This window comes from Micrasema longulum, unplaced genomic scaffold, assembly GCF_059751315.1.
Source record: "Micrasema longulum isolate JH-2025_06_02 unplaced genomic scaffold, ASM5975131v1 h1tg000250l, whole genome shotgun sequence".
In the NCBI taxonomy this organism is placed as follows: domain Eukaryota; kingdom Metazoa; phylum Arthropoda; class Insecta; order Trichoptera; family Brachycentridae; genus Micrasema; species Micrasema longulum.
The window spans coordinates 1,680,720-1,706,380 of record NW_028277455.1 but is presented as its reverse complement, the minus strand read 5'-3'; the positions used below and the strand labels follow the sequence as shown (position 1 = coordinate 1,706,380).

At 33.0% G+C, this 25,661-nt stretch overlaps 1 protein-coding gene across 1 annotated transcript; it reads left to right on the top strand.

Annotated features, from left to right (window-relative positions):
* Window positions 1-24,700, top strand: LOC148283300 (dipeptidyl peptidase 4; the record flags this gene model as incomplete). Its single annotated transcript, XM_088223747.1, has 9 exons — window positions 1-104; window positions 1,703-1,832; window positions 16,913-17,153; window positions 17,915-18,110; window positions 19,437-19,676; window positions 21,562-21,747; window positions 22,225-22,382; window positions 22,879-23,084; window positions 23,840-24,700. Coding segments are annotated over 9 exons (1,590 nt in total), but the record flags the coding sequence as incomplete, so codon positions are not given.
* Between the last annotated feature and the right edge of the window lie 961 nt (window positions 24,701-25,661).

The following is a 25,661-nucleotide window of genomic DNA, read 5'->3' as shown; positions in this document are numbered from 1 at the left end:
CCGGGTTCTCCTAATCCAACTGTGAAGCTGTGGATAGTAGAAGTGCAGAACTCGACACAGCCCAGAAGATGGGAAGTGCATCCGCCACCAGCGTTGGAGGGGCAGTAAGTTGGGAATTACTTTCATACATTTATGTTCTTTGTCTTTTCAGAGAGTGGAAACGACGCTAAAACATTTCAGAACATATGTCATGAAGAAAGCACTTAATTTCAGTTTAATTAAATTATTTTTAAATTATAAATATTTATTTAGCGATTGCGCCAAATAAAGTTAGGCAAAAAATACTTATATGCATTAAACAAATTTATGTTGGCAAAAAGTATTCTTGGTTCGAAGGGCTTTTTTATTCATCTTGCGTTCTTAGTAAAAATGTCAAAACCAATAATTAAAGGAGTATATTGATTAAATAGTTAAGTGAAGTATTCAAAACAAGTATTTGGTTCACCATTCATACAATAACAAATAAAAATTTACGAGCAGATATTTAAAATAATAATTACGTTCTTGAAAAAAATGATCTACAATATCGTAGTTTTGGAAAAAAAACTTGAAAATTGAATAGTTAAAAAAGTCCATTTAATTAAGATATTTATCTAATAAGGATAATTTTCGACTTCAGTCTTTTTTGCCACTAAGTTAGCGATATGCAATTAATAATTTCTTCAACGCCTTTTTATTAAAGTTATCCATATTTTCAAAATTTAAATAAAACCGCATATAAAAGCTGATTCAAATGTTACTTGACCGAAATCTAACAATCAAAATAATAACTTTAAATTGACATTTTAGGCATAATTGGTTACAGTTAAAGTCAAATTAAATTGCCCAAAATAGTTCAATAAATAAATTTTCTGTTATACATTATTTTCATAGAAGTATAATAATAAATGACGAGTCAATAGGTGAAAAGCAGGATTTTTAAGATAAAACAATTAACATAAGTTTTATTTCAGACGCTTAGTTATATTTGTTTATTTTCAATTTCAAAATGTCTACATATTTAAGTTTTATAAAATAGAACTGAACCTTTTGTAAAATCTTATATGAGTAGAAACGTTTTATGTAGAAAATTGTATCCTTTTAACTAGATTAGTAAATAGTATTTAAAATCTAGAAACTTACACGAACCTCATAGGCAATGAGCTGCGTAATTTGATATCTAAATAAGTATTTTAATTCAATGTGTTTTATAGAAGTAGATTATGAATTTGTAAATACATATGATATATACTTTTTTAATTCAGATGTCAAAGATATATTTTTTTAATTGAGTCTTAATAGCACTTAAACTTTTTTAAAGAGCTTTAAGTTAAAGTTAAATATCGATCGTCCAGTTCACCAGTAAGAAAATCTTTTAAAAACTTATTTAAATCAAATATGTTCAGTAGGGTCATTGGAAATTGCAAATGTTCTTAAAATAAACCATCATTTTGCTATTATGCATCACATAACATCAGTTTTAGTTAAATATAGTAAATGGTAAAGTATACGAATCAGCAATAAATGATTTTAAGTAAAAATTCAAATATTTTTCTCATCATCCATAAGCTTTATATTTATAAATGTGTTACAACTGGACGATTGATATATCAAGACACATCAAAAGTTTGTTTAAACTTATAAACGTACTTTCCTTGTTTAACTTCTTTCTGACCAGACCGGAATTGCAATTTAATAACATATATATTGACGCCTTTTTCAGGGATTATTATCTGACGTCAGCAAGCTGGGTGGGACAGACCAATCAGCACGTGGCAGCGGTTTGGATGAACAGGGCACAGAACCTTAGCATCGTCAGCTCCTGTCAGGCCCCAAACTGGACGTGTCACGAGGTGAGTGACGTAATATGAAGCCTTTATGTCACAATGACATTGACACTGAGTTATTATGAAATTGAAACGTCGAGAAAGATTATCACGTACGTAATTCTATTCCATACCCGCCTCTTTATATGGTTGTTAGAGCTTTTAGCTACTGTACTTTGGTTTTGGATCCGACACATTCGACTTAATTTTGTTTTTAGTTTATTTAGAAAAAATATACATAATAAAACGACAAAATACAATTATATACCTTTATATATATAATTCCTCTGTACGTGTGATGTCACCGTACTCCTCCTAAACGATTTACGTGAAATATAGATCTTTGCGCTGTGCGTGTTCGTAGATATTAAAATCTATAATCGAATATGTAAAAAAAAAGTTAGGAGCGTAAATTTTTCGTTCATCGATCTACCAGGGTTGCATTTGAGGAGAATGCATTTGCAAAAAAATGGAAAGTTGTTGTTTTTTTTGTGTATAAAAAAGTTTGCTTTTGAATTTTTACAAACCGCATTTGTTTTTTGTGGATCTCAATCAGATTCTTTCCTTTAACTCTTCATAATTTCTACCCATTTATTTCTTTTTATTAGATTTTCGGTAACACTAAAATAATATTAATTTCAATACATTTTTAAAAATCGTATTCCTACATAAGTACACCCCTTTGTTGGTGAGACGACCGGAGTTTGACGTTCGCAAAAAGAATGCTATATCTGAAAAAATATTTATTTTATGTTTTGGAATTCAACCATAAACAAGTTCTTACTTAAATATAATATTTGAATATAAACTAATTTTAGTTTTGGAATTTAATCACAACCAAGTACCGAAATACCTACTAATCAATAAAAAGTATTTTCCCGAGGCAAGCCAACTATATATATTAACGTTTCCTATTATGTCAAAGGAAAAACAAATTTTCAGTACATTACAATAACGCGTTTTTTTAATTTTTGATTTGTAAATATTTCCAATCTACAATACGATTTACAAATAATATACAGTGTGTTCAATGTAAGTTACTAGTACTTATTTGAACAACGTCAATAATATCATCTCTTAAAGTGCCGACAACTTTACGCTTTACCCTAGCCATTCTAAAAATAAATACTGCGACATATTTACAAACAAATTTATTTTCAAAGCATTTTTAAAGCGTTTATGTCACTTTTCCCTTGGTTTAGGCGGTCATGGCCAACTACAAATATCTTGGCAGCTATCTCCGAATTGCCCAACCTGCCCAATATGCAAAATGATCTGCGATAACCTTACGTTTACAAAATAAACGGTAAAATAAATCCTGTAAATGTAATATCTAAAAAACTAATTTAAACATTTTGTATAATTAAAATAAAAATAATGATCTATCAAGAACATATTTTTCAAATTTATCTATCAATTTTTAGGAAAAAAATGTTTTGGAAAATAAGACACATCAAACCTAATATATTTTTTTGGCACATTAATTTTTGGTTGAATTTTCGAGATAAAAAGAGCGTCTTATAGTTCGAAAAATACTAATAATAATATTTTTAAGCTTTTCATTTCTTTCATATCTTTAGGTGATTGAATAGACTCATTGAATACCCTTGTGCAACGAGTTTTGGAACTCTGTTTATCTCCTCACTGATAATCTTATATTTTTTACCCGTACGGATAGCATTGTTGGTTAAATTTTTCAAATTGACTGTGTCACTGACGTCGCTAGCTGTATTGATATGCGTGATAAACATATACATTTATACATTTTGGACGTAAATTACTTTTTAAACTAAAACAAAAGATTTAGGTCTGGTTGTACCAAATATAAAAATAGGTAAAAGTTAAATATTTTTTGTGTTTTCGTCAAAATAGACATCATCGTTGGCGCGTTTGATTCCTATGCTTAAAGTAATGGAGTATATTCCTGGTTAGGTTTTTATAAAATAGTTATTACAAAGGGTGATTTTCAATGTAAAAAGAGAGGCATTGAACATGGTTCCTTTGACATAGTTTTAAGGGGTGGTGACGACCGACGTGACTGTCCGCAAATAATTTTTAACATTCTACGGTGGATCCACATTTCAAATGCTTCAAGGTGATATATAATTTAATTTAAAGAGTTCACTCCTCGACACCGTACAGTAAGACAAATCATATATGACATTTGACCATTCGTTTTCTCACTTACGTACTTTATTGTCACAAATAAGATTTTTCATTTTGTTAAATACTGTTCGGGCTGCTTCTATTCTGCATTTTATCTCAATTTCGGGGTCTAGATTTTCAGTGGTGATACTGCCTAAGAACCTAATAAGAACTATTTCACTCTTTCAATATTGACACCCTTAAGTTTGAGATTTACCTATCGGCTAAAAACAATGGGTCTTATTCATAAACTTGGTATAAAGTTACGCCTTGGCATAGTGGCAGAATACGAATAAGAATACCATCCTTATTATAGTGGTAGAATAAGAATGTTATTTCCATCCTTATTCTACCACTACGCCTTGGCGTAAATTTATACTAAATTTATAAGTAAGGCCTTATAAGTTTAGTTTTGTTTCCATTAATATTTAAATCTATTAAAAATTAATATTTTAGTATCCATTGGATTAAAATTTTTACTATTTTTAATTTTATCAAGCAAAAGTAAAATGTATGATGAGATTTATAAATTTGTTTACAATTTTTCCGATAACATTTTTGTACAATTCTAATGACATATATTACTGTATTTATAAAAACCAAATAAATCCCATACAGGTTTGTCTTTGCGTGGGTTTACTAAATCTAGAATATATTATGAAATCTATTGTGTGAAAGTGAAAAAGAGACGAATTCCAGCCCATGCCCAAATGTGTGAGGAATAAAAAGAGCTTGAATGAATTTAAAAAGAAACGTTTTGATTACTGTAAGATGATGTACATATATCTGTTATTAAAGTAAGTGTCAATATAAGTTTATATACAAATTGAAATATAAGCTAACATTACATTTTTAAAAAGTTCATCGTTCTGCATAGAAGAATATCTGTTTTCCATCATGGCGATTTGCGTTGGGCTGATGACAGAACTTTTTGAAATACTCACCGGATGACTACTATCTACTAGTGTTTTTATACATGGATGGCGTTATGCAAAAATGTGTCAAGCCACAAAATCGAAAAAAACGTGTCAGACTTAGAATTATGATCCAAAAGTGATACTATTTACTAAATGTTATTAAATATTTGTATAGAACCACTTACCGACTTTTCCATGTCTACCGGTTTTGAGACATACCCGTCTCTTCGTCAGGATACTAATTAAACCAAAATGCAAAACCCACTATACGCCTTCACCATAGTTGAGTACAGAAATATAAAACCAATACTACATCCATTTTAATAAGCATATGCACTGATTAGGACAAACATGCTCCGATTAGATTATGAAAATATGTTATGTTGTTTAGAAAATAGTTGATAAAAAGGGGGAAGGGATAAAGAGAGGGGCGTGAGTTTAATAGGTGTAGGGTGACCATTACAATGGAGCATCGTATTACGGGCTTTATTGAAAGGTTGTTTGATTATTGATGAAAGGAACATTATTTTTTATAGCTTTCCTTATGTAAAATATTTTCATACTTTCTTTCCTTCCTTTATTATTTGCCTTTTTGTGTGCAACAACTATGGCGAAGTTGTATAGTGGGTTTTGTATGTTGGTGTAATTAGTGTCTTGACGAAGAGACGGGTACATCTCGAAACCGGTAGACATAGAAAAGTCGGTAAGTGGTTATATACAAATATTTTAAAACATTGAATGAAATTTTGGACCACAAAATTAATGCTTAAATATTAAAAATGTGATACTCTTTCATTGAAAAAATAGTTTGACGAGTTGAAACTTACGAATTCTCTGTAATACTTAAATGTGTTAATCAAAAACCAAGCAAAACTAAAATAAACGTTACACTGATTTAATGTGCTTAACTTATTGTTGTGAATCAATATTAATATGTAGCTGATATGATAACAAAATCGCTAAAGAAATAAAATAAAACTTGCTTTGACTGGGTATGTCCAAATGCTTGCATACAGGCTGGATTTCCTCCCAAGGGAGTTATTTAGATCTAAATTCGTTGCCACAGAGGCTAGGGAGGAAATCCAGCCTATCTACAAGCATTTTTACATACTCAAAACACTGTTCATTAAACTGGCTGTTATAAGAAGAAGAATAAAAATTTAATTTTATTTTTTTAGGCGTTGTCTAGTTGAATGGTTCAGCCGGATGAATCTTACCCACCTGATAAACGTTTCAGCTCTTTTACTTCACAAAAGTCAACGGACGTAAGAGTTGAGAAAATGTGGATGTTTAAACATAGGCAGAATGCTGAATCTTACACAGTGAGTAAAGTGGCCACTTAAACCAGCCAATGACGGGTTACAAGTTACAAGCCCTGTAAGTGCCTAGACATCCGAATTTCCGTCACAAAAATGTTTTTCTCCTCTGTCGAAACAAATTGAGAACTTTTTGTAATTTGGAGATTCGTATAAGAAGAAAATCCTAAGGTATCCTTTGCGTCTGGTTTACGAGATGAAGCTTTCATTTATTTTTTCAATTAAAATTTTCCATTACAATAAAATATAATCTGTCGATAATTTAACATAAAAAAAAGATAAAAACTATGGATTTACAAACTTAATTTTTTTGGGAAGAAACATGGTTTGAAACATATTTGTGTTATTGTTATAACAAACGTTATTGTTTTTAAGGTGTTCAGAAAAATGTGTTATCCCACTTTTAAAAAAAAGTCTATATTAAATTTTTATCACCATTTATTTTTCGATTAAGTAATTTTTATATATTAAACTTAACAGGCAAGCTAAATTTCTAATCATATTTTTGAAAAATTGACCCGATATTAAACATCGATTATCTCAGTTTGAGGTTGGCGTGGCTTAATACATGTTTGCATAACACCATCCACATAGTATGATATGTTATATTCAGTATTTATTCTCGTCTTTCTGATGTTCTGTAAAAAAACACCGCTAGACCGTGAACTGTCAAACCAAATTAAAGCAAAATCTATTTTGGTTTCTGTAGCATATGTAGAAAATCTACTAAAATATATGAAATAGAAAAAAACTATGAATCAATGATAATGAACAGATTTTTCTGTATTGATTTGAATTAATCTGGTAATTTGTTTTTTGTCCTGGCGGGTTAAGAATACAGTTCCGGACGTAAAACATCAGCAAAATTCTAGACGAATGTTCTTAAATTATTTACTTATGGTTGCCAATTCAAAAATAATAAAATACAGCATTGAAGAACCATATTTAATACCAATATTTTACATCTCTAAGCATGGAATCGTAACTGGGTTCTAAAGCATGATAGGTGAACGCGCTAACCGCTACACTACGAGGTGGACTTGTCTCCACTCGTTTTTATTTATCAGGAGTTTTACCCGAGAGTAACCACCAAGTTGAAAACACTCGTCCGGTGTTCTGGTTCTATTTCACAAACATAACTGTATTCTTTATTTATCCGGATACAGATAATTATATTAATATCTATATAATCTGATTCATTTCGTGTTTAAAAACTTACAAAGCTTTTTTAAATATTATATTCTTTACCTATGTTTGAATATTAGTTTGTTTAAATTTTTTAATAGAAAAAGGAAACATTTGCTTTCATAATATTTACCCAAATATTTCGAATTTTGAGGTCCTTTTTTAACAAGTTGTAGATATCTTACGTTTAGAAAATGGGAATCAAGTTGGGGAAGTGTGGGGTTCGAACCTCGGACATCTGATCCGTGTGTCCGCAACACTAGCCATGAGACCACAACCCGATTCAAGAACAATATATCATATCGACTGTAGAAATGAAAAAGTTATTTAAGGAAGTTATTAAGGTAAGAGTTACACAGTGTGTAAAGTGGCCACATAAACCAGCCAATGACAGGCCATAAGCCCTGTAAACGCCTAGACTTCGATATTCCCTTATTTAAGGTATTCTCCATCCCTGTTGTAATTTGTTAATGAATATATAAGTGAAAATTGCACACGCACGGAAGGGTTCCGGGTTCGAAATATTGGTTTGAAATATTGACCATTTTGCCTATGTTTGAACATCCATATTTATTCAATTCTTCCATTTGTTGATTTTAGTGAAGTTAAAGAGCTGAAACCTTCATTGTTGTGGAAAGATTCATCTGACTGAATTACTTTACATACTAGGCAACGCCTGGAAACAATTTTCCAATTTCATAATTACTTTTTTAAAATTTATTTCCTATTTCAAGTAATTTTTTTTATTGAACAAACTCTGAAAATACATTTTTTTTATTTTAATGTTTTTCTCCTTTTTTTCATAAAAATAATTTAATGAATATTCTCCGGCTGCATTTTTTAAATATTGTATCCTGGCACAGCTGGTTATTACGACAGCCAGCGACCTTTTAACGTATTCGTCGTCATAACTCGGTTCCCTGACAACTTCGCATTCGCCCTGCGCGCTAGAATATTTAGTTGGAAAGAAAATAACTTGAATTATAACTTAATCTTCTCTGACCGTGGGCATGGGTTCATATTATTTGGGTTCACTCCGTAACGCGAACTCTACCATGTAACGAATGTCACAAAATTACAAGTACATTTTAATATCAACTAGATATATATATCAAATTCCCGCTAGAAAAGTGTCACAACTCAAAAATGGTGACTATTTAGTTTAATATTTCTATTGCTTAGTTATTTTATTAATTGTTTACGCCCATAAGGCTTTTACTTATGTAAAAGTTATATAAAACATGATTGAGTACATTCGTTTTATCATAATCATCATCATTCCCTTTCGCACCTAATGGTGCACAGGTCACTGCATTGGTATACCAATCACAGCGTGTCTTGATCATTTTTTGTTACATGAAGGTAATATGATCAGTCATCAGGGCCCCGATTACAATGGAAAGTTAACATTTATCTTAAATTTTATTTACCAAGTAAAATTAAGTTTTCTGTATGAGAAACATAATGTGCATACATTTTTTTTTCTAAACATGTTTAATTATAGGTCACTAACGAAAAAACTTTAAATGATCATGCAAATATACTTATTTTCGTACACAAATATCTGTTTTTCTTTATAGACAGTCGAAGATAACTCTATTAACTTCTCATTGTAATCGAGGCCTAGGTACCATTCTAGGGACCATGAAATATTCTGTTGTGAAAACACCCTTTAAAACAAATATTCCATTTTAACCATGTTGGGAATCGAACCCGAGACCTATTGCATGGCAGACAAACGCGCTGACCATTACATTGACATTTATTTACTTGGATAATTTTTACAGCGCCATTTTTGTAAAAATCACTTCAAAAAGCACGGTACGATAAAAATTCCAACATGCCTTGCAGTTACAGAGCGCACAAGCAGTTGAAATTCTAGTTCTCCATTCTAAATAAGGTTAAATTAAATAATTATGTTAGAGCTAGATTACAACATGTCTTGCAAATATGTAGTGCACGGACGTTTAGAAATCTGGCCCCCATATACGTTGCACGAAAAAATGAGTATGTAGTATATTTAATTTATAAATAATTGTTTACAAGTACAATCTAGATTACATGTATTGCAGCTACAGAGCGCATGGGCGGTTAAAAAATTAGATCCTTTTCACAGTTGAAGTTTAATTAAGATATAATATGAAAGCTTACAACACTCAAAATCTAGCAGCTACAAAGCGTACCGACGAGTGAAAATTTAACAAAATTGACATTTAAAAAAGTTTACAACCAAAAAATAACAGAGTAATACATTGAGCAGAGTTTAGAAAGTGTACATGATGCAACGGCACAAAAACAACAAAAAGCAATTTAAAAAACTGTGTAAAGAAATAAAAGGAAGAATAGTATTTAGACATAGAGTAGGTAAAGAAAAATATAGAATATACTGTAAAAGAGAAAAAATGTTGTGAAATATGAAAACAACTGCAACATTAAATTGTTCCTGGACCTGAAGCGTAAAACTGATTATCTTGCTTATACGTAAGGCAAGGTAATCAAGAAATACTACAATTGTAGTACCAATGCAGTGCCCTATGCTCCACTGGATGCAGAAAGGAAATGGTGATGATAATGATGTTCCTTCTAAAGTTTTCCAACATCTCCAAACGAACTTATTGTTTTCATACAAGTATTTTATAGGTGTCATAAATTTTGCTACACCCGGTGCATTGCGAATTCTTTTAGCAGAGTCATGAAGTTGAAATATATATATAAAACTTGAAGTTTACGGCCAATCTCGTGCGGGAACGTGGAAAGGTTTATAATCTCATATTTGTAGCGAGTTTGGCATTCTGCAGAACAGAGTTTAGGCTTTTGGCAACTAATTTGACTAAAATACACATAAAACTGCACTCGAACCGAAATAATCCTCACGGCAGTTCAGTTAAATGGGCAAAAAACACGCTCGCGGAAACGGCAAAAATTTCAATGATAAATTTTAACTATGCCACCACGTTCTACTATCTGATAATTTAAAACCCGAGTTTAAAGATATTTTAAAGCTGTTAACAAAACATAGAGCGGTACAAACATATTTCTCAATTTATGTGTTTTACGCTATGGTTGTCGGCTGCCATTAAAATTCCTTAATATTGAAATATACGATAGGAATATTTTTGCATTCTTTTATTATGTTCATTAATACCAATTTAGATCAGAATGAGTTGTTTAAATATTTTTTTAAAAATAAATATGTGTTTTAAATTAATATCTGTATATGTTAAACAATATACAGAAGTAAAAAAAAACTAGATCGCGCCAAACTGATGATAAATAATAGTTAAGCGGCACGCTTCTCATCCAAAATATATAAAAAATGAAAGTTATTTTTATATTTTCAAATAAGGTAAAGTTTTAAGCGTGCGCTTCGCGCGTGTGAAAATAAATCCGTTGTACCTATTTCGGAAAGTGCGTTTCTCAAACTAAGGAAAAGAGTAAATGTTTTATTAAGAAATTAAATGAAAAAAAAATAATTTTTTTTGCACCACAACAGGCCAGGAGGCCCAATTACAGTGGTGAATTACATTACAGAACAACCAGGCTTGAGAAAAATCACATTTTAATTTTTGTGTTCTCACCGGGAATCGAAAACGGAACCTTCCGTGCGTGAGTCAAGCGTCTTAACCACTACACCACGGAAGCCGCTAATATGGCACTACTAACCGTGGTAAACAAAAAATAAAACAATTCCACGAATAAAAAAAAGGAGAAATAATAGTTAAAAACAAAATTTTTATATTTTGCAGTCCTGATTTTTGATGAGAAAGTCCTTTAGTCGTCTGTTTCTTTGCTTCCGACTGGTAGAGCCCTTTACCTTGGCGAGAAACTTGAACACTCTTGGTACAAGAAATTCATTTGTTCTACTTCGATATTGGTTTTGGCGCTCTGGACTCCACTTTCATGGCTAAAGTTGATATTGTTCCAAGTTGGTGATTGAGCAAATATTATAAACCTTTTCTGTTGCTATTCCGACTTTCTCCCCCTAATTTATTATTCAAATGAGTTCTACAAAACACGTATTGTTAATATAATGCTCAGTTATTCTGAAATTATTTTCAACCAAAACCGAAAAGCATTGTTAATGTCAGATCCATTTCGATAAGCAAACTGATTGATGAATTTACTTTTGATTTTAGCTCTATTACAATTTAACTTATTATTACATTATGATGTGTTATTGTAGGTTTTTCTTAACCAAATTCATTGTTTCCGCATGGTCAGAATTCATAAAATTCATAATACTTGACTATGGCAGAACTTGAAAGAAACCTTCGTGAATTTATTTTCAATAATTAAAACAAATTAATTAAAATGTTGTCAGACCATCCGACATCCAGATTTTCGTTTTTTTTAATAAATGTTGTTTAAAAACTATACGTTCTAGATAATTACAATTGAACATATAATAAATATTGCATTGGCCTAGAACCAATAAAGAAATATTTATATTACCAGTAATGCACATACTTGTAGTAAATGGGGTGGAATTGGACGAGAAGCCACGCAAAGAAGATAAGTAAGACAACAAAAAAATAAAAAAAGTAGGAGAATGGAGTGTTCAAAAATATACATTTATTATTATCTGTCAAACTGCATAGTAAGTTTTCAGCGCTCTCTTTTGTATTTATTTAGTATAGTGCGCTGAACAGGACCCATGGAATATATTAGTATGTAAATATGTGTTATGTCCAAACATTCTGGCTGAAGCATGTATGGTTACTAAACCTTGTAACTCTGTATAGTCAACTAATCCTGAAATGATTTTATTTATTTATTTAATTTTACAATACGCCCAAGGGGCATTTACAAAAATTATACTGGTAAGTACAAACAAAGTAAGTAATAATTTTTTAAATAAACAACACATAAAAAAAAAAAAAAAAATATTTACATGTAGAAACAATAAAAAGCATACTGCAATGCAAAATAAAAAGTGAAACTTTGCATAACACAGTAGTTGGTTGGCACACATTGTATAATAATATAATGGTGGAATGAATTAGAAACTTCGATAAATAATCTGGTAGGTATAATATTTTTTATTTTTTTAATCCGACTTCATATATGTGGAATAGCATATTGCGATTTCTTACAGGAAGTCGAACTTCGTGGTACTTGAATTGTACATGTGGTGCATGACAGCGAAAGCATCTCGGTTCTGTGCTACTCTTATATTCCGCAGCCAGGACAACTGCTTATTGGATGTACTTGAAAAGATAACCAGAGTGGTTTTCCGTTGCCTTCTCCGGTGGATTTTTCTGTCGGGGTGACCTTCCCTTAGCTGGTTAGTTTAGGTTTTGGTGCGCCAGAAACTCGCCTTTCATCCTCTCGTTATCTGCTTTGATCACACCGTTATGAGTGTGATTCCCTTGCCCAAGGTTCGCGACGTGGACGCTAACGCGTTGCACTAGTCAATAGTGTTGCCGGTGAAATGCAACTGGACGTTAACAGCGTTTTCTAGAATCACACCCTCCAGCAATATGTGACTCACTGCGGGCCCATTGACAGTTCGAACCCCAGTGCTTGAATCAATGCAATTTAAAGATCAGTCGTTACTTGTGGTAATTTTGGTCTTATAAGTTAATAAATAACATAATTATAGATAATGTTTATTGATGTATTGTGTGAAATACATAAAAAAATATAAATCACTTCTTTTTTCATGATAGTAAAATCGTGTATCCAACTTCATACCTCGGTCATGGTTTTTAAAGCTTCTTGTCCTTGCCACGGCAATATGTTACGGCACACTTAAGGTACACAGTCCCAAACTAGCTTAATATTATAAAGATAACAGTATAAAACTTAAATAAAATTACTTCCCTCGGTACCACGAAATTCCTACCCAAATTAAAACATTGCTGAGTCCGCAAGTTCAGTGGGTCCATAATTTTATGGCATTTTCCCATGACTTTAGTTAGGCTTCGCAAAACTTTTATGATTCTGAAAAGATTTAACGCCAAAGTGAGAATTTACTTGAACGAAAAAATAAAGTCCCTCTACAAACCTTACGTATTTTATAGCTTTAACCCTTTCGACCCGGTGTATATTATATTATTCACGAAATGTAAGATATGTACTCACGTACCTACCGAAACTAAAAAGTGACGAATTTATTTTTTAATTACTGATATCCCTGAATAGGTGCGAAGGTTTTCACGGTCACTGTTATCAATATTATGTATCTTTTTTGGGTGATACCGTGTATGTTGGATTTGATCCGACGTTTCGGCTACCATTGCAGGAGCCATCTTCATGGAAAACTGTGTGTTCTATAGAGAAATGTATGTGTTTATGTACTAGTAATTTGTACCGTGTCACAGTCAGAAGTAGGCACATTTTCATTCCAACATACACGGTATCACCCAAAAAAGATACATAATATTGATCCCTGAATACGTCAGCCTTTTTTTTGCTTATGTTAGTTGTGGGAATTATACAGAAAAAAAGGCTTTATAATTTGACAGCTGACTTCTAGCTGATTCGATTGTTTTAGAGCAAATACTTTTCGTTCTTTTTAATGATATTTTTAGCGTATTTCAATGAAATTAAACGAATTTGATTTGGCAAAAATACACCGTAAAATAGTAACAAATGTTTTATAAACTTTGATGAAAAATTATCAGTTTGAGAGTCCGTATTCATTAAAAATAAACATTTAACAATTTACTACGCATAAAAAAAAACAAACAGTTCCTTTTATTCCAAAATATTATTTTTGTTCACATGAATTAATAAAGGTCTGAAAATGTTAATACAAGGAAATATTATGTACCAAAATTAAAAATGACATGGGTACCATTACCCATGTACAAAATATAAATTAGGCAATGATAAAAAAAATCACATCGGCGAATGAGTATCAGGCATGACAATTTTTATATGGCTCTGTAACGAATAAAAGAAAACATATTTAAGTCTACTTTTTACGGCGAAAAAGTATGTATTTTTTTGTGGTTCATAGTCGTACCAATAAATGTATGTGGAGCCCCCACGAAATTTAGTTCGGTGGGTAAACTAAACTATTTGAATCATTATGAACAAAAGTAGACCCTACCTGAACGATATGTAATGGCAAGTATTTTTAGTAAAATTAGTAAGATAATAAATTTTTGACAAATATTATTATTTTCATTAATTTAAAGCAGACATATTGTAGTTACCAGAAATTCATAAATATATTGTTAATTACAAGACCACAAAGTCAATTTATATTACTTGTCAGAGAAGATTCTTTATAATAAAAACGTATAATTACACTATTTATCTAATACTAAATACTGCTTACTAATCTATCGTTCGTTTGAATTTCACTGTAGCAAAGCTCCTGGATTCCGATGTTTTGTCTTTTTGCATTGCTAGAGTAGGCTGGTCCTTAATTTATTTTCAAAGGAGAGCAAAACAAAATTAATGATGTAGTGGCTAGTGAAAATAGTGAAATTTCGGAAATAATGTGCGAACCCGACGAATCTTTTCCCTAAATAACACGATATTTTTGGAGTTATTTTAAATAGACTTGTCGGCACATTTATTTAAGAACCCTTTTCTCCTTCACTTTAGTCTCGGTCGTATATTATTTTTGTAATGATAGGATGTCCTGGGATGATTTTTTTTTTGCAGCCTTCCTGCTTATCTCTCGCTGCTAGGGTTTTCAGTCTTAGATATTTTTGCAAGTCGCGTATGTTCAGTGTGGTCTCCCTTCAGAAGAGCCTTCTGCTTCTTCACCCCTCACTATGTTTTCAACATCCTAGATAGACCTGATCGTCTTATTTCTTATCCGTCTAAGAGTTCTGCTGGCGATGGAGCGCAGGGTTCTCATTTTTGCCGCTCTGGGAAGATTTTTTGTCCTGTTGGTATTTATTTGTAGGTAATCATTACAATGAAGAAGTTCAGTGGTTTTTTTTTTTATTATTGGTTAATATACTATATTAAACAAAGCCAATTTTTTTTTTCGATATTTATATCTTGTATTATCAGCGCTATGAATTTTTAAAGTTTTGTATTCCTGAAATAACTCCTGACGCCAGAAATTCTCTTTCGCTTATTCTCGATCAGTTCTGCCCATTGGTCCACTGACAGCGAGCAAACCGGAAATCTTAAAAAACTCTTATCATTGGTTGATTCATATGAATTAGTGACGCCGTTCTGAGTAGATCGTTTTTATTATTTTTTTCGTACATTTTCAGAAAATTTTGCCGTACAATTTAATGCTCCACTTTTTACCGCGCGCAAGAAAACATTTATTGTATAAAACATCCCGTAGAGCTGAAGTTCCTCATTCCAAGTATATACATATATACAATTAACAATGTACATTTTGCGACTCATTTTCCTGTTCTCTCGCACAATATACGTGAAAGAGGATGTAGTAAAAGTACCCCCTTCACACAACCAAGACCGAGGGTCTTACCATCAGTTTGCTCATAGTCTAATCACTTAAAAGAAAATATCGAGTTACATTTTCAATTGACAATTGCATGAACTGCGATATTAACTGAATTTACCCTTATTACTTTAAATTTATCTCTTTTTAATTTAAGTTTACATGCAGTTACGGAAGGTGTTGACCTCGCTCTTTCATGACATTGGTCGCAGGGAGTCAGAAAAGTTGATGCATGCCACGGATTGGAGAACCTTACTGGATGTCAAAAATATAATATAAAAAATAAGGAATAATTTAAAAAATATATATTTATAGATGACAACCATGAAGTTTCGCATAAATAAATTGTCTATGTTTTTATGAATGTATGTATGTGTATGCGCATGGGTGTATGTACGTGTGTGTGTATGTACATGTGTATATATGTGTATATTTATATATACATGTGTGTATATATGTGTATGTCTGTATGTATATGAATCAAAATGTGTATCCGAATAAGTTTATATTTTGTTTGTCTGTGCTCTATATTAATTTGTTAAGTATTATAATATATTAAAATGTAATTGCCTAGCTTGGAACGGGGTATGTACCCTTGTTAGCTGGGCAAAGTGAATATGGAATTGTATTTTGATAAAAAGTGTGAATAAATAAATAAATAAAAAATAATATTATTTATTTATTAATTAACGGACATTGTCCATTTATGCAATTTATAGGGTTTAAATATTCCAACAAAAGAATAGTTACACTCATTTAAAAAAAAAAGAAAAGAAGCATTGACAAACATAAGGGGCATCGAGACAAAATCTGAACTGTTTATTTAGTGCTCGTTTAAATCGCTGTAAACTTAAACCAAAAAAGTCAAAATCTTGTCTTGAGTTATATATATTTTATTTTTTATTTTTGCACCACAACAGGCCAGAAGGCCCAATTACAGTGGTGAATTACATCACAGAACACCCAGGCTTGAGAAAAATCACATTTAATTTTTGTGTTCTCACCGGGAATCGAACCCGGAACCTTCCGTCTGTGAGTCAAGCGTCTTGACCACTACACCACGGAGGCCGCCTATATATATGTATATATATATGTATATTACAGAATATGTATGTAAGTTATCTAGTGAATATTTATATATTTATGTATCTCGTTTTTCAGACTCACTCAGAGCGAGCATTAGAAGACACTTGGTTGGACATCCAGCCCGCTCCGCTGTTCGCTGATGATGGAGACTCATTTTTGCTGCTGGCGGAAATCAGGGAAGGTGGAGCCGACAGGTTCACCCACATTAAACACGTCACCATCACGCAACAGCGCATGGCCGTCATCAGCCACGGGCGATATGAAGTCAGCAAGATCTTGACTTGGGACACATCTAATCACCTAGTCTATTACTTAGGTGAGGTACAAATGTTGTTTTCGTCAACCATCAAACGAGATGATGCAGCCCTTTGTCATAGGCGAGAACCTGCGCAATTGACGTATTTTGCATTTTGGGGGTGCAAAAGTATATCAAGATTATAATGTCAATATTTTTTTCGCTTGCAGTGTTTTTTTTCTTTTTCGAAGGGGGTTTATATTTGTACTTTTTTACTAAATACGAATCTAATATTAACTGCAATAAGTTTGTTTCTTATAGCCAGGCGCCTATTAGACAGGCGCCGTGGCGCAGTTGGTTAGACGGCTATCTGTAAAACTGGCGTCGCGGGTTCGATTCCCGCCAGTTGCAAGAAAAAAATCCAAGAAAGATTTTTTTCTCAATTGGTCTGGGTGTTATGGTGTATTTTTCATTACCTTCTTCCATATCCCCTCTATCTTACCTGCTGACAAGCCTCAAAATAGAGGCTTAGCGGGTTATTCCTTTTAAAAAAAAAACATTTTATGGCAACATTAAGGAACTATCCCATATTTGGGAGGAGAAACTCAAACTTTTCTGTTAAACCTATTTGACACCAGCTTAATGACATCACAGGAATGTGTTATTATGTTGCATTTTTCAAAAATCTGCACACCACTTCGTCCTTGGCAAGATTTTACCATTTGTATTTTTTTTAGGTTTAATGTAAATTATACTTTCTGAAAAATACTAATGTTAAAGTCTTCTATTAAATCAAAGAAGTAAGAGTTTACGTTTACTCATTCGACAAAAAATGATTTCAGGCACAGCAGAGAAAAGGCCGGGACAACAACACCTGTACGTGGTGAGGGACCCAGTAAATGAAGACCCGCGCCGCTCGGAGCCACAATGCTTGACATGTGATTTGAATGATCGCGTTCATTACTCCAACTGTACCAGCTTCGATGCTCTCCTGTCTCCTCCGGCTCTGGGGCACGGAAGTAAACATTATGCACTGAGGTGAATTGATGTTGATTTATTTCATTTCCCATTTCCAAAAAACGCTTTTTATTTTTGAAATTTATTTCTTAAAAAAAACATAATTTTTAACTTAATTAAGTAGTATTTTTTTTCCTGCAATGTTAGGACTTGTCTACATGTGACATTTTTTGTTCGTTTGTTTTCATTTTAGACGGGCTTTGCTATTGCAATGCTTTGGTATTGCAATGCTTTTGTGTCGCAATGCTTCTTTGCTATTGGAATGCTTTGCTATTATGGTATATAGATTATTTTTTTTCAAAAATATTTACAAAATATTATTCACTTAAAGTTCTGCTGAGTGCCATACATACAACTCGTCAGCAGGTTCTTATAAATTGCATCGATAATTTACACTTAACATACATTAACAATAATTTTACTTGAAAAACATTTCATATTACATAATCGAAAATTAAAAACTATCACTAATACAAAAAACTTTTTTTCTATTAACCATAATTTGAGCAAACGTCTCACTCCTGTATTTAAGTCAGTATTTTTAATATTGTTTGGTAACATGTTAAATATTTTCGGTATACTGTATTGCAGTGTTCTTTTGCCATATTTATTGCAATATCTGGGAACAGCTAGCCCTTCCATACTAGTAAACCTGGTGTTGTAATCATGTACCAACTTGTTTAAATGACGAAATTAAATGACGAAAGTTTGATATCTATTTTTGTATTTAGTTCAAATTGGGTATATATAAATGCATTATTATTTTTTTGTTTCGAATTACAAAAAATATAAGGATATGCAGTGACAGAGAATTTTTATAAATAGGTATTTGAAAATCGTTTTTCTATCACTGTCTTTCGGATGCCCTCTAATACTGTGCGCAAGAGAACTACGGACCTTTGAGCCGTGAGTCCAAGACACTAGTCACGGGACCACAACCCGATTTAAACATAACCGGTTTTAACAAACCGTGTTAACCTTTAGGTTATCAAAGTATAGTATTAAAAATAATACGGTTATCCTCGTGAGAACGCACATGGACAGGACTTGAAAATAGCGATTTGCTCGACATGTACGTATTACAGAGAATTCGTAAGTTTAAAGTCACAAACTATTTTTTCAAAGTCAGAATATTACTTTGGGATCATAATTGTGACACTCACACATTTTTTTCGTTTTTAAAACGAGAATGTATCAAGTAAAAACTTGATACATTTTTGGATAACACCGTCCATCTTGGAATGTGAATAATTGTTGCAGCCCTAGTAAATAAAAAATAAAAGAAGTAGTTAAGCCTTTAGTTAAGTTTTTCATATTTTAAAAGATCTTTATTCTTCTTTCTTCTAGATGTGAGGGTCCAGGGTTACCGCTAGGTGCTATGCACGTGGCACTGACCAACCGGTTATTGCGCGTGCTGTACAGCGCGAGGTCGCGCCCCGGGGGCCGCCTGCGGGAGCTGGCGCTGCCCACGCGGCGAGCCCTGGAAGTGCCCCTCCCAGGGGGGTGCCGAGCTCAGGTGCTGATGCTGCTTCCCCCCAGCTGGAGAGAGGAACTGAGAGATGCGGCCTTCCCTGTGCTGGTGCAAGTGTAAGAAAATGAGTATTTTATGTGGCAGTGTGAGAAATCCAGAGGAAAATAAAATGTAGACACTTTTGTAAAAACTCTAATTTTCCGTTTAACATCTTAGCAAAACGGAAAAAAATATGTTTACCCATTTGATTCTCGAAAAGGCTTTAAAATTTCAGAAGGTTTTATAAAAAAATATCTAGATAGGAGATTGTCAAGAAGAATAGGGCTTAGTTGGGCCGCTTTTAGTAAGCTAAAGTATATTTTTGAAAATAAACAAGTCCCAGTGTACTTAAAAACAACAAGTCTATGAAACGTGTATAATGCCGGTGACGAGATACGGACTATAAACCATATCTGTGATACGGAAAGGTAGCCAGAAACTAAAATTCTATGTAACGACAGATGCTCTGTGTATGCTCTGTGAGACAGAGTAAGAAATGAAGAAATAAGTCGCCGAACCGGAGTCGTAGATATCATGAATTGTGCAGCAAAATTAAAATGGCAGTAGGCAGGACACTTGGCGAGGAAAAATGGTGGCAGGTGGACACCCAGAATAATAAAGTGGAGACCTTGGGCAAACAAAAGAAGTGATGAAAAATCACAAAAATGATGGGTCTTTGACATTGCCTCGTAAAACATGGATGATAAAAGTGTGTGATAGGAAAGAATTGAGACGTTTGAAACAAGCTTTTATCCAGCAGTGGAGAGAAAAAGGCTGAAAAAGACGAAGAAAAGAAGAAGAGTTAATGTTTATTATAAGTTAAGATAGTGCAGTAATGAAAAATATGATAAAGCAGTTTTAACCGAATCCTGTTTTACTCGTACTCTTTACTCGTAGTTCATGAGAAAAAATTACATCATATGAGTAGGGTTTTGGTTGTTGAGGGTTGGAGCTCCTACCCTAGTTCGAGATTACAGAAAATGCGAGGTCGCTGTTTAATGCATATTTATGACATGGCAAATAAGATGCAGTACTTGATTGCATAGCGTGAGCGTAGCGGAAATGATGGGTTGAAGAGACTGCACTTGAACTACATACATACTTGCACTTGAACTACATGCTGGAATTGAGTGACTGCTTTGAGCTAAGTCTTGGGACTGGCTAAGCTGACTGATGCTGAAATTAACTTTACTGGACTGAAGTGGGCGTTGACTGCGCCCTGTGGTCTCTTTATAGGCCACGTTCCTTTGTTCTTCATATCTCCGTGGTGGTGACGATGTTAATGTACTGCAGGACGTTGATCTAGTGGTCCACAGAATGTAATGAATTGAATTCAATAGAAAACGCTGACTTGCTTCTTGGAGTTATCACTCTATTTTCAGGTCAGATTATTTAGCACATGTGTGTCATTGATCATGGACTATAAACCCCACATATGAATCTTATAGGATACATTGTAGAAAAAGGGTTATATTAGGGGAAGCTAGTCCGAAATGATTCGTCCAAACAATAAAATATTTTTTTAACGAATTAACATAGTAGACAAAGCTGAATTTGACTACCCAGGGAGTTATTAAGGTTATGAAGGGAATATGAAATTCTTATCATTTTTGAGGGCTTTTGACCTATCATTCGTTTTCATTCTCTGTTGCAATAAATATAAATCTCTGCAAACATTTAGACATTCTCAAAATATTTTTGAATTAACTAACTGATAAAAAAGACGCATGAAAATTAAATAGTATTTTCAGACGTTGCTTAATAGGTGAAATAATTCAAAGGGTTGTCCTTTTACTTCACAAAAGTCAACAGATATTAGAGTTGAGAGCTACTTAAAATAGTAAATGTCAGGAAATAATCCTTGCAAATGCCTGAACTTCAATACGTTCTTCTCTAAAATGTTCTTCGTCTCTGTTGTTTTACGTTAATGTATGGTATCATGGTATCAAATGCCACTTGCAGTAATGGCAGACCGGGGAGCTCTCAAGTGTCGGAGCGCTTCTCAGTAGACTGGGGGGCATACATGTCATCACATAACGATGTGGTGTACGTGCAGCTGGACGTGCGAGGAGCCGCTGGCCACGGCAGGAGGGCGCTGAACAAGAGGATCGGCGGAGTAGAAGTTAGCGATCAGATTACTGTTATTAGGTAAGCAATCATTGATGTTTGGATTTTTTTTATTTACCTTAGCCTTACTCGTAAACTTGGCAAAAAGTTACACCTAAGTAAAGTGATATAATTCGGATGGGGATACCATCCTTATTATAGTGGTAGAATAAGGTTGGTATTTCCATCCAAATTATACCACTATACTAAGGCGTAACTTTACGCCGAGTTTATGAGTTTAAGATATCAAGTGAAAGTTGGTTGTCAGAAAATCTTAAATTATATTTGATTATTGAAAGTCGGTAAATGTCAAATCTAGAAAATTTTATTATTTGTCTTTTGTCAGCACGTTGTTTATAATTTGTGTACAACTGCTACTATAGGGAAGGTGTTTAGTAGGAATTGCATGTTAGTGTAAATAGTGCCATGACGAAGAGACGGGTAAGTCTCAAAACCGGTAGGCAAAGAAAAGCCAGTAAGTTGTTTTACTAACATTTAGCCAATGATTATCCCTTTTAGATATCTACTAGATACCCAGAAATTCTTGGACGAGACCCGCGTAGGGGTGTGGGGGTGGGGCTACGGCGGCTACGTGACGGCGATGCTGCTCGGCTCCCAGCAGAACATCTTCAAGTGTGGTATTGCCGTATCGCCCATCACAGACTGGCTCTACTACAGTAAGTGCTTACTTACACATTTTCCCCATCGTTGAATCCATATCTTTCTTCAGGCGCCTAATCAAACGGTTCAAAAGTCAGACGATGCCATTTTGTGTAAATACGCATGCTATATAACATAAGAGTCAAAAGTTTTATTCCTATTTGTAGCCAAAACGAGTGAAAGGACCACCCCTAACGAAGCTCGGAGAGCTACTAGAAGTTCTGACAACTTTTCTGAACTTCTGCCAAATAAAAATAAATAGTTTCTCTCGCTCTCGAATATGAGTACCTGTAGCATCAAAAGTGAGACGTAAAGAGTGTGTGAGACAATTGTATATTCGGTACTCTTTTACTTCGTACGCCGCGACATGTATTTATTATATATATAGAGATTTTCAAGTTATTAGATGCAATGTGTACAGCTACACATCACCGGGAAGGGAGGGTTAAACATCAGTTATCTTTTGATTTTATAATAGATTTACTGAATGTTGAAATTTGATTGAACTTTCAGATTCGGCATTCACGGAGCGGGTTCTTGGGCTTCCGAGCGAGAACTATAAGGGATACGTCGAGGCAGACGCTACCCAGAGGGCGCGCAACGTACCCCCACACTCGCTGTACCTTGTACACGGACTGGCGGATCTCAGCTCTCCCCTGCAGCATGGCGTGGGACTCGCCCGGGCACTGGCTGATGCTGGAGTCATCTTCAGATATCAGGTAAATCGAACGAAGTTTGGGAGTGGAAAACCAATAACCCCCCCCTCCTTACCATAATACGACTACGTATTATTAAATTAACAGCGGATTTTTTTCATTAGCTTATTGTAAGCAAATTTCTCACTTACAGTTGTTAATCCATAATAAAATAAAATAATTGAATAAATCAAATGAGCCGCAAGAGAGCACATATTTAAACTGAACTGGGTTGTGGTCCCGTGGTTAGAGTCACGGAGCAATTGTCCAAGTTCGCACTCCGCTCTACCATAACTTAGTTCTCATTTTCTAATAGCGAGTTATTTTCAACTCGTTGAAAATGCCCCCCAAAATTGAAATATTTGGGTAATTCAGAAGAATGTAAATATTTGTTTTTACAAAAAATATAGTAAATGTGTGAACCTTTTGAATGTGTATTATAATGTAATGTAACATATTGCATGCTTCAATACTACTGATTTCATATTATTACTTTGTACTGTATTTATAAAAATAACAATAGATTAATAACGATAATGTTGCAGTTGCAACGATAGACATTCACTGATAACCATGTAAATGGTTAATGGAATTTAATTATGATTTTGTTATATTTGTTTCGGCACTTCTTGGCACTGAACTGACTTGTAAACCATTTATTATGCTTATTGGTCATTGAGTTCTTAATGTCAGTAGATTTTTGTACTTCGTTTTTTGATCACTACTTACGAGTTTTCCCTACAGCTTTGAACTAGCGAATTCGTAATGTTCCTTTCCAGAGCTACGCTGATGAAGACCATCTTCTCGTTGGTGTACTGGAGCACGTGTACCGCTCCATGGAAGACTACTTAAGGGAATGCCTTAGCCTGGATCCGGACGATACAAAACCGGCCCCTCCTGACAGATAAACAAACCATTTTCGATTGGTTCTCTATCCCGACCAATCTTCACCCTCTGCCGATTACAATCAACTATGGTGCAAACCTCGAGACATTCAATTGATGTGTGAATTATCAGTGCGAAAATCACCAGGCTAGCGATTCAAGAAGACACGTCATCATGATGTAAATCAGGAACACTTATAGCGTAGTATTTGCGGATAGATGTGTATAATTTGTATTTTACCACGTGTTATTTTTTTAATTATGTTAATAGTTAAGCGGACTTTTAAGGTTGTTGAAAAGTATGTTAATAACAATTTATAAATCACGTAAGTCTTTCAACCGTCAAATTACTATTGAGATAAATTGTTAAATAATAATGTAAAGTGATGGGTTATTATTACTGTCTTTAGAGCAATTTAGCGACTATTCCCAGACTTTTATATCATCGCCTAGTAACTACTTTCATTTTATCTCCTTTTTCTATTACTAACTATAATTTGTATCTAAGACTCGCTTTTGTAATAATTTTAAGTATATATTTGCAACAGAAGAGCTTGTTTTGGCTTGTACAAAAATCAAGGCTGAATTTAAGGATTCTGTGGGGTAAGACATTTTTTTTATTTTTTATAAGCCAATTAATACATGTAGATCTCTAAGTAAGATAATCATTTGCTAAATATTTTTTATACTCGCATCTTGCTGTTTTCATCTTCCAAACAATGAATTGACGAAATAATATACAACTTAATTAATAAGAAAAATAGCTTCCAATTTTTTAATCTTCTTAATTAGGTTTAAAAAGATTTCGTTTAGAAATGAATACATTTTTGTCTGTTGCTTGAAACTGTTACTATTAAAATACACAATTTATTTAAAAATTAGTGATCGTTGCTGTATGTAAAGAAATAATAGAATATTTTTCATGATATAACTCTTAAACAATGAATCACGGCCTCCATATTTTAGAAGAATAATTTAACTATCATTGAAATAATTTATATATTCTTCGAGATGCTTCTTTTTAGCGTACAATTTACTATGCTTATAAAATATTTCGAGCTTAATAATAATACTTCTAGAACTTCCTTTTGCATTGACAATTCAAACCCCTCAAATAAAGTTAAATAATTATATATGATATACCTATTTCTAAAACTAGTATCAAATTACCTACAAATGTATTTATAACCATATTTCTAACACTACTACTCGATTTGAATTCTTAAAAGTACAATTGGTCACTTGACTGACAATTTTTAATATATAGTACTCGTACCTTAATGATATCGAATATTTTTTTAGAACGCGACATTTAGGTTCGACTGTTTTCAAATAGGATTAGACTTTTTATTTAATATGACTTCGCCAGCTAAAATTATACTAAGTACATTCACCTTCATTAATCCCTTTTCACAATACAGCAATACACATTTATATATTGATTTTACAAATTTAGGGTTCTGATGTTTTGTATAATTTCTTTGTAATTATGACATGTATTACAAAATGATAAAGCACCTAATGTCACGAGAAAAACTTGTCAAGTTTGGTAACATAAGGGTGAATAGAAATACAGTTTTTTTTTCTTCAGTAAAAAAATTGCTATTATTTTGTGCTACATAATTATAGTGTTAGTTGAAATTTCATGTCTTAGTTATCATTTTTGATTCAATAATTTTTCTAAATACGTGTATTATTAATATTTAAAGCATTAACT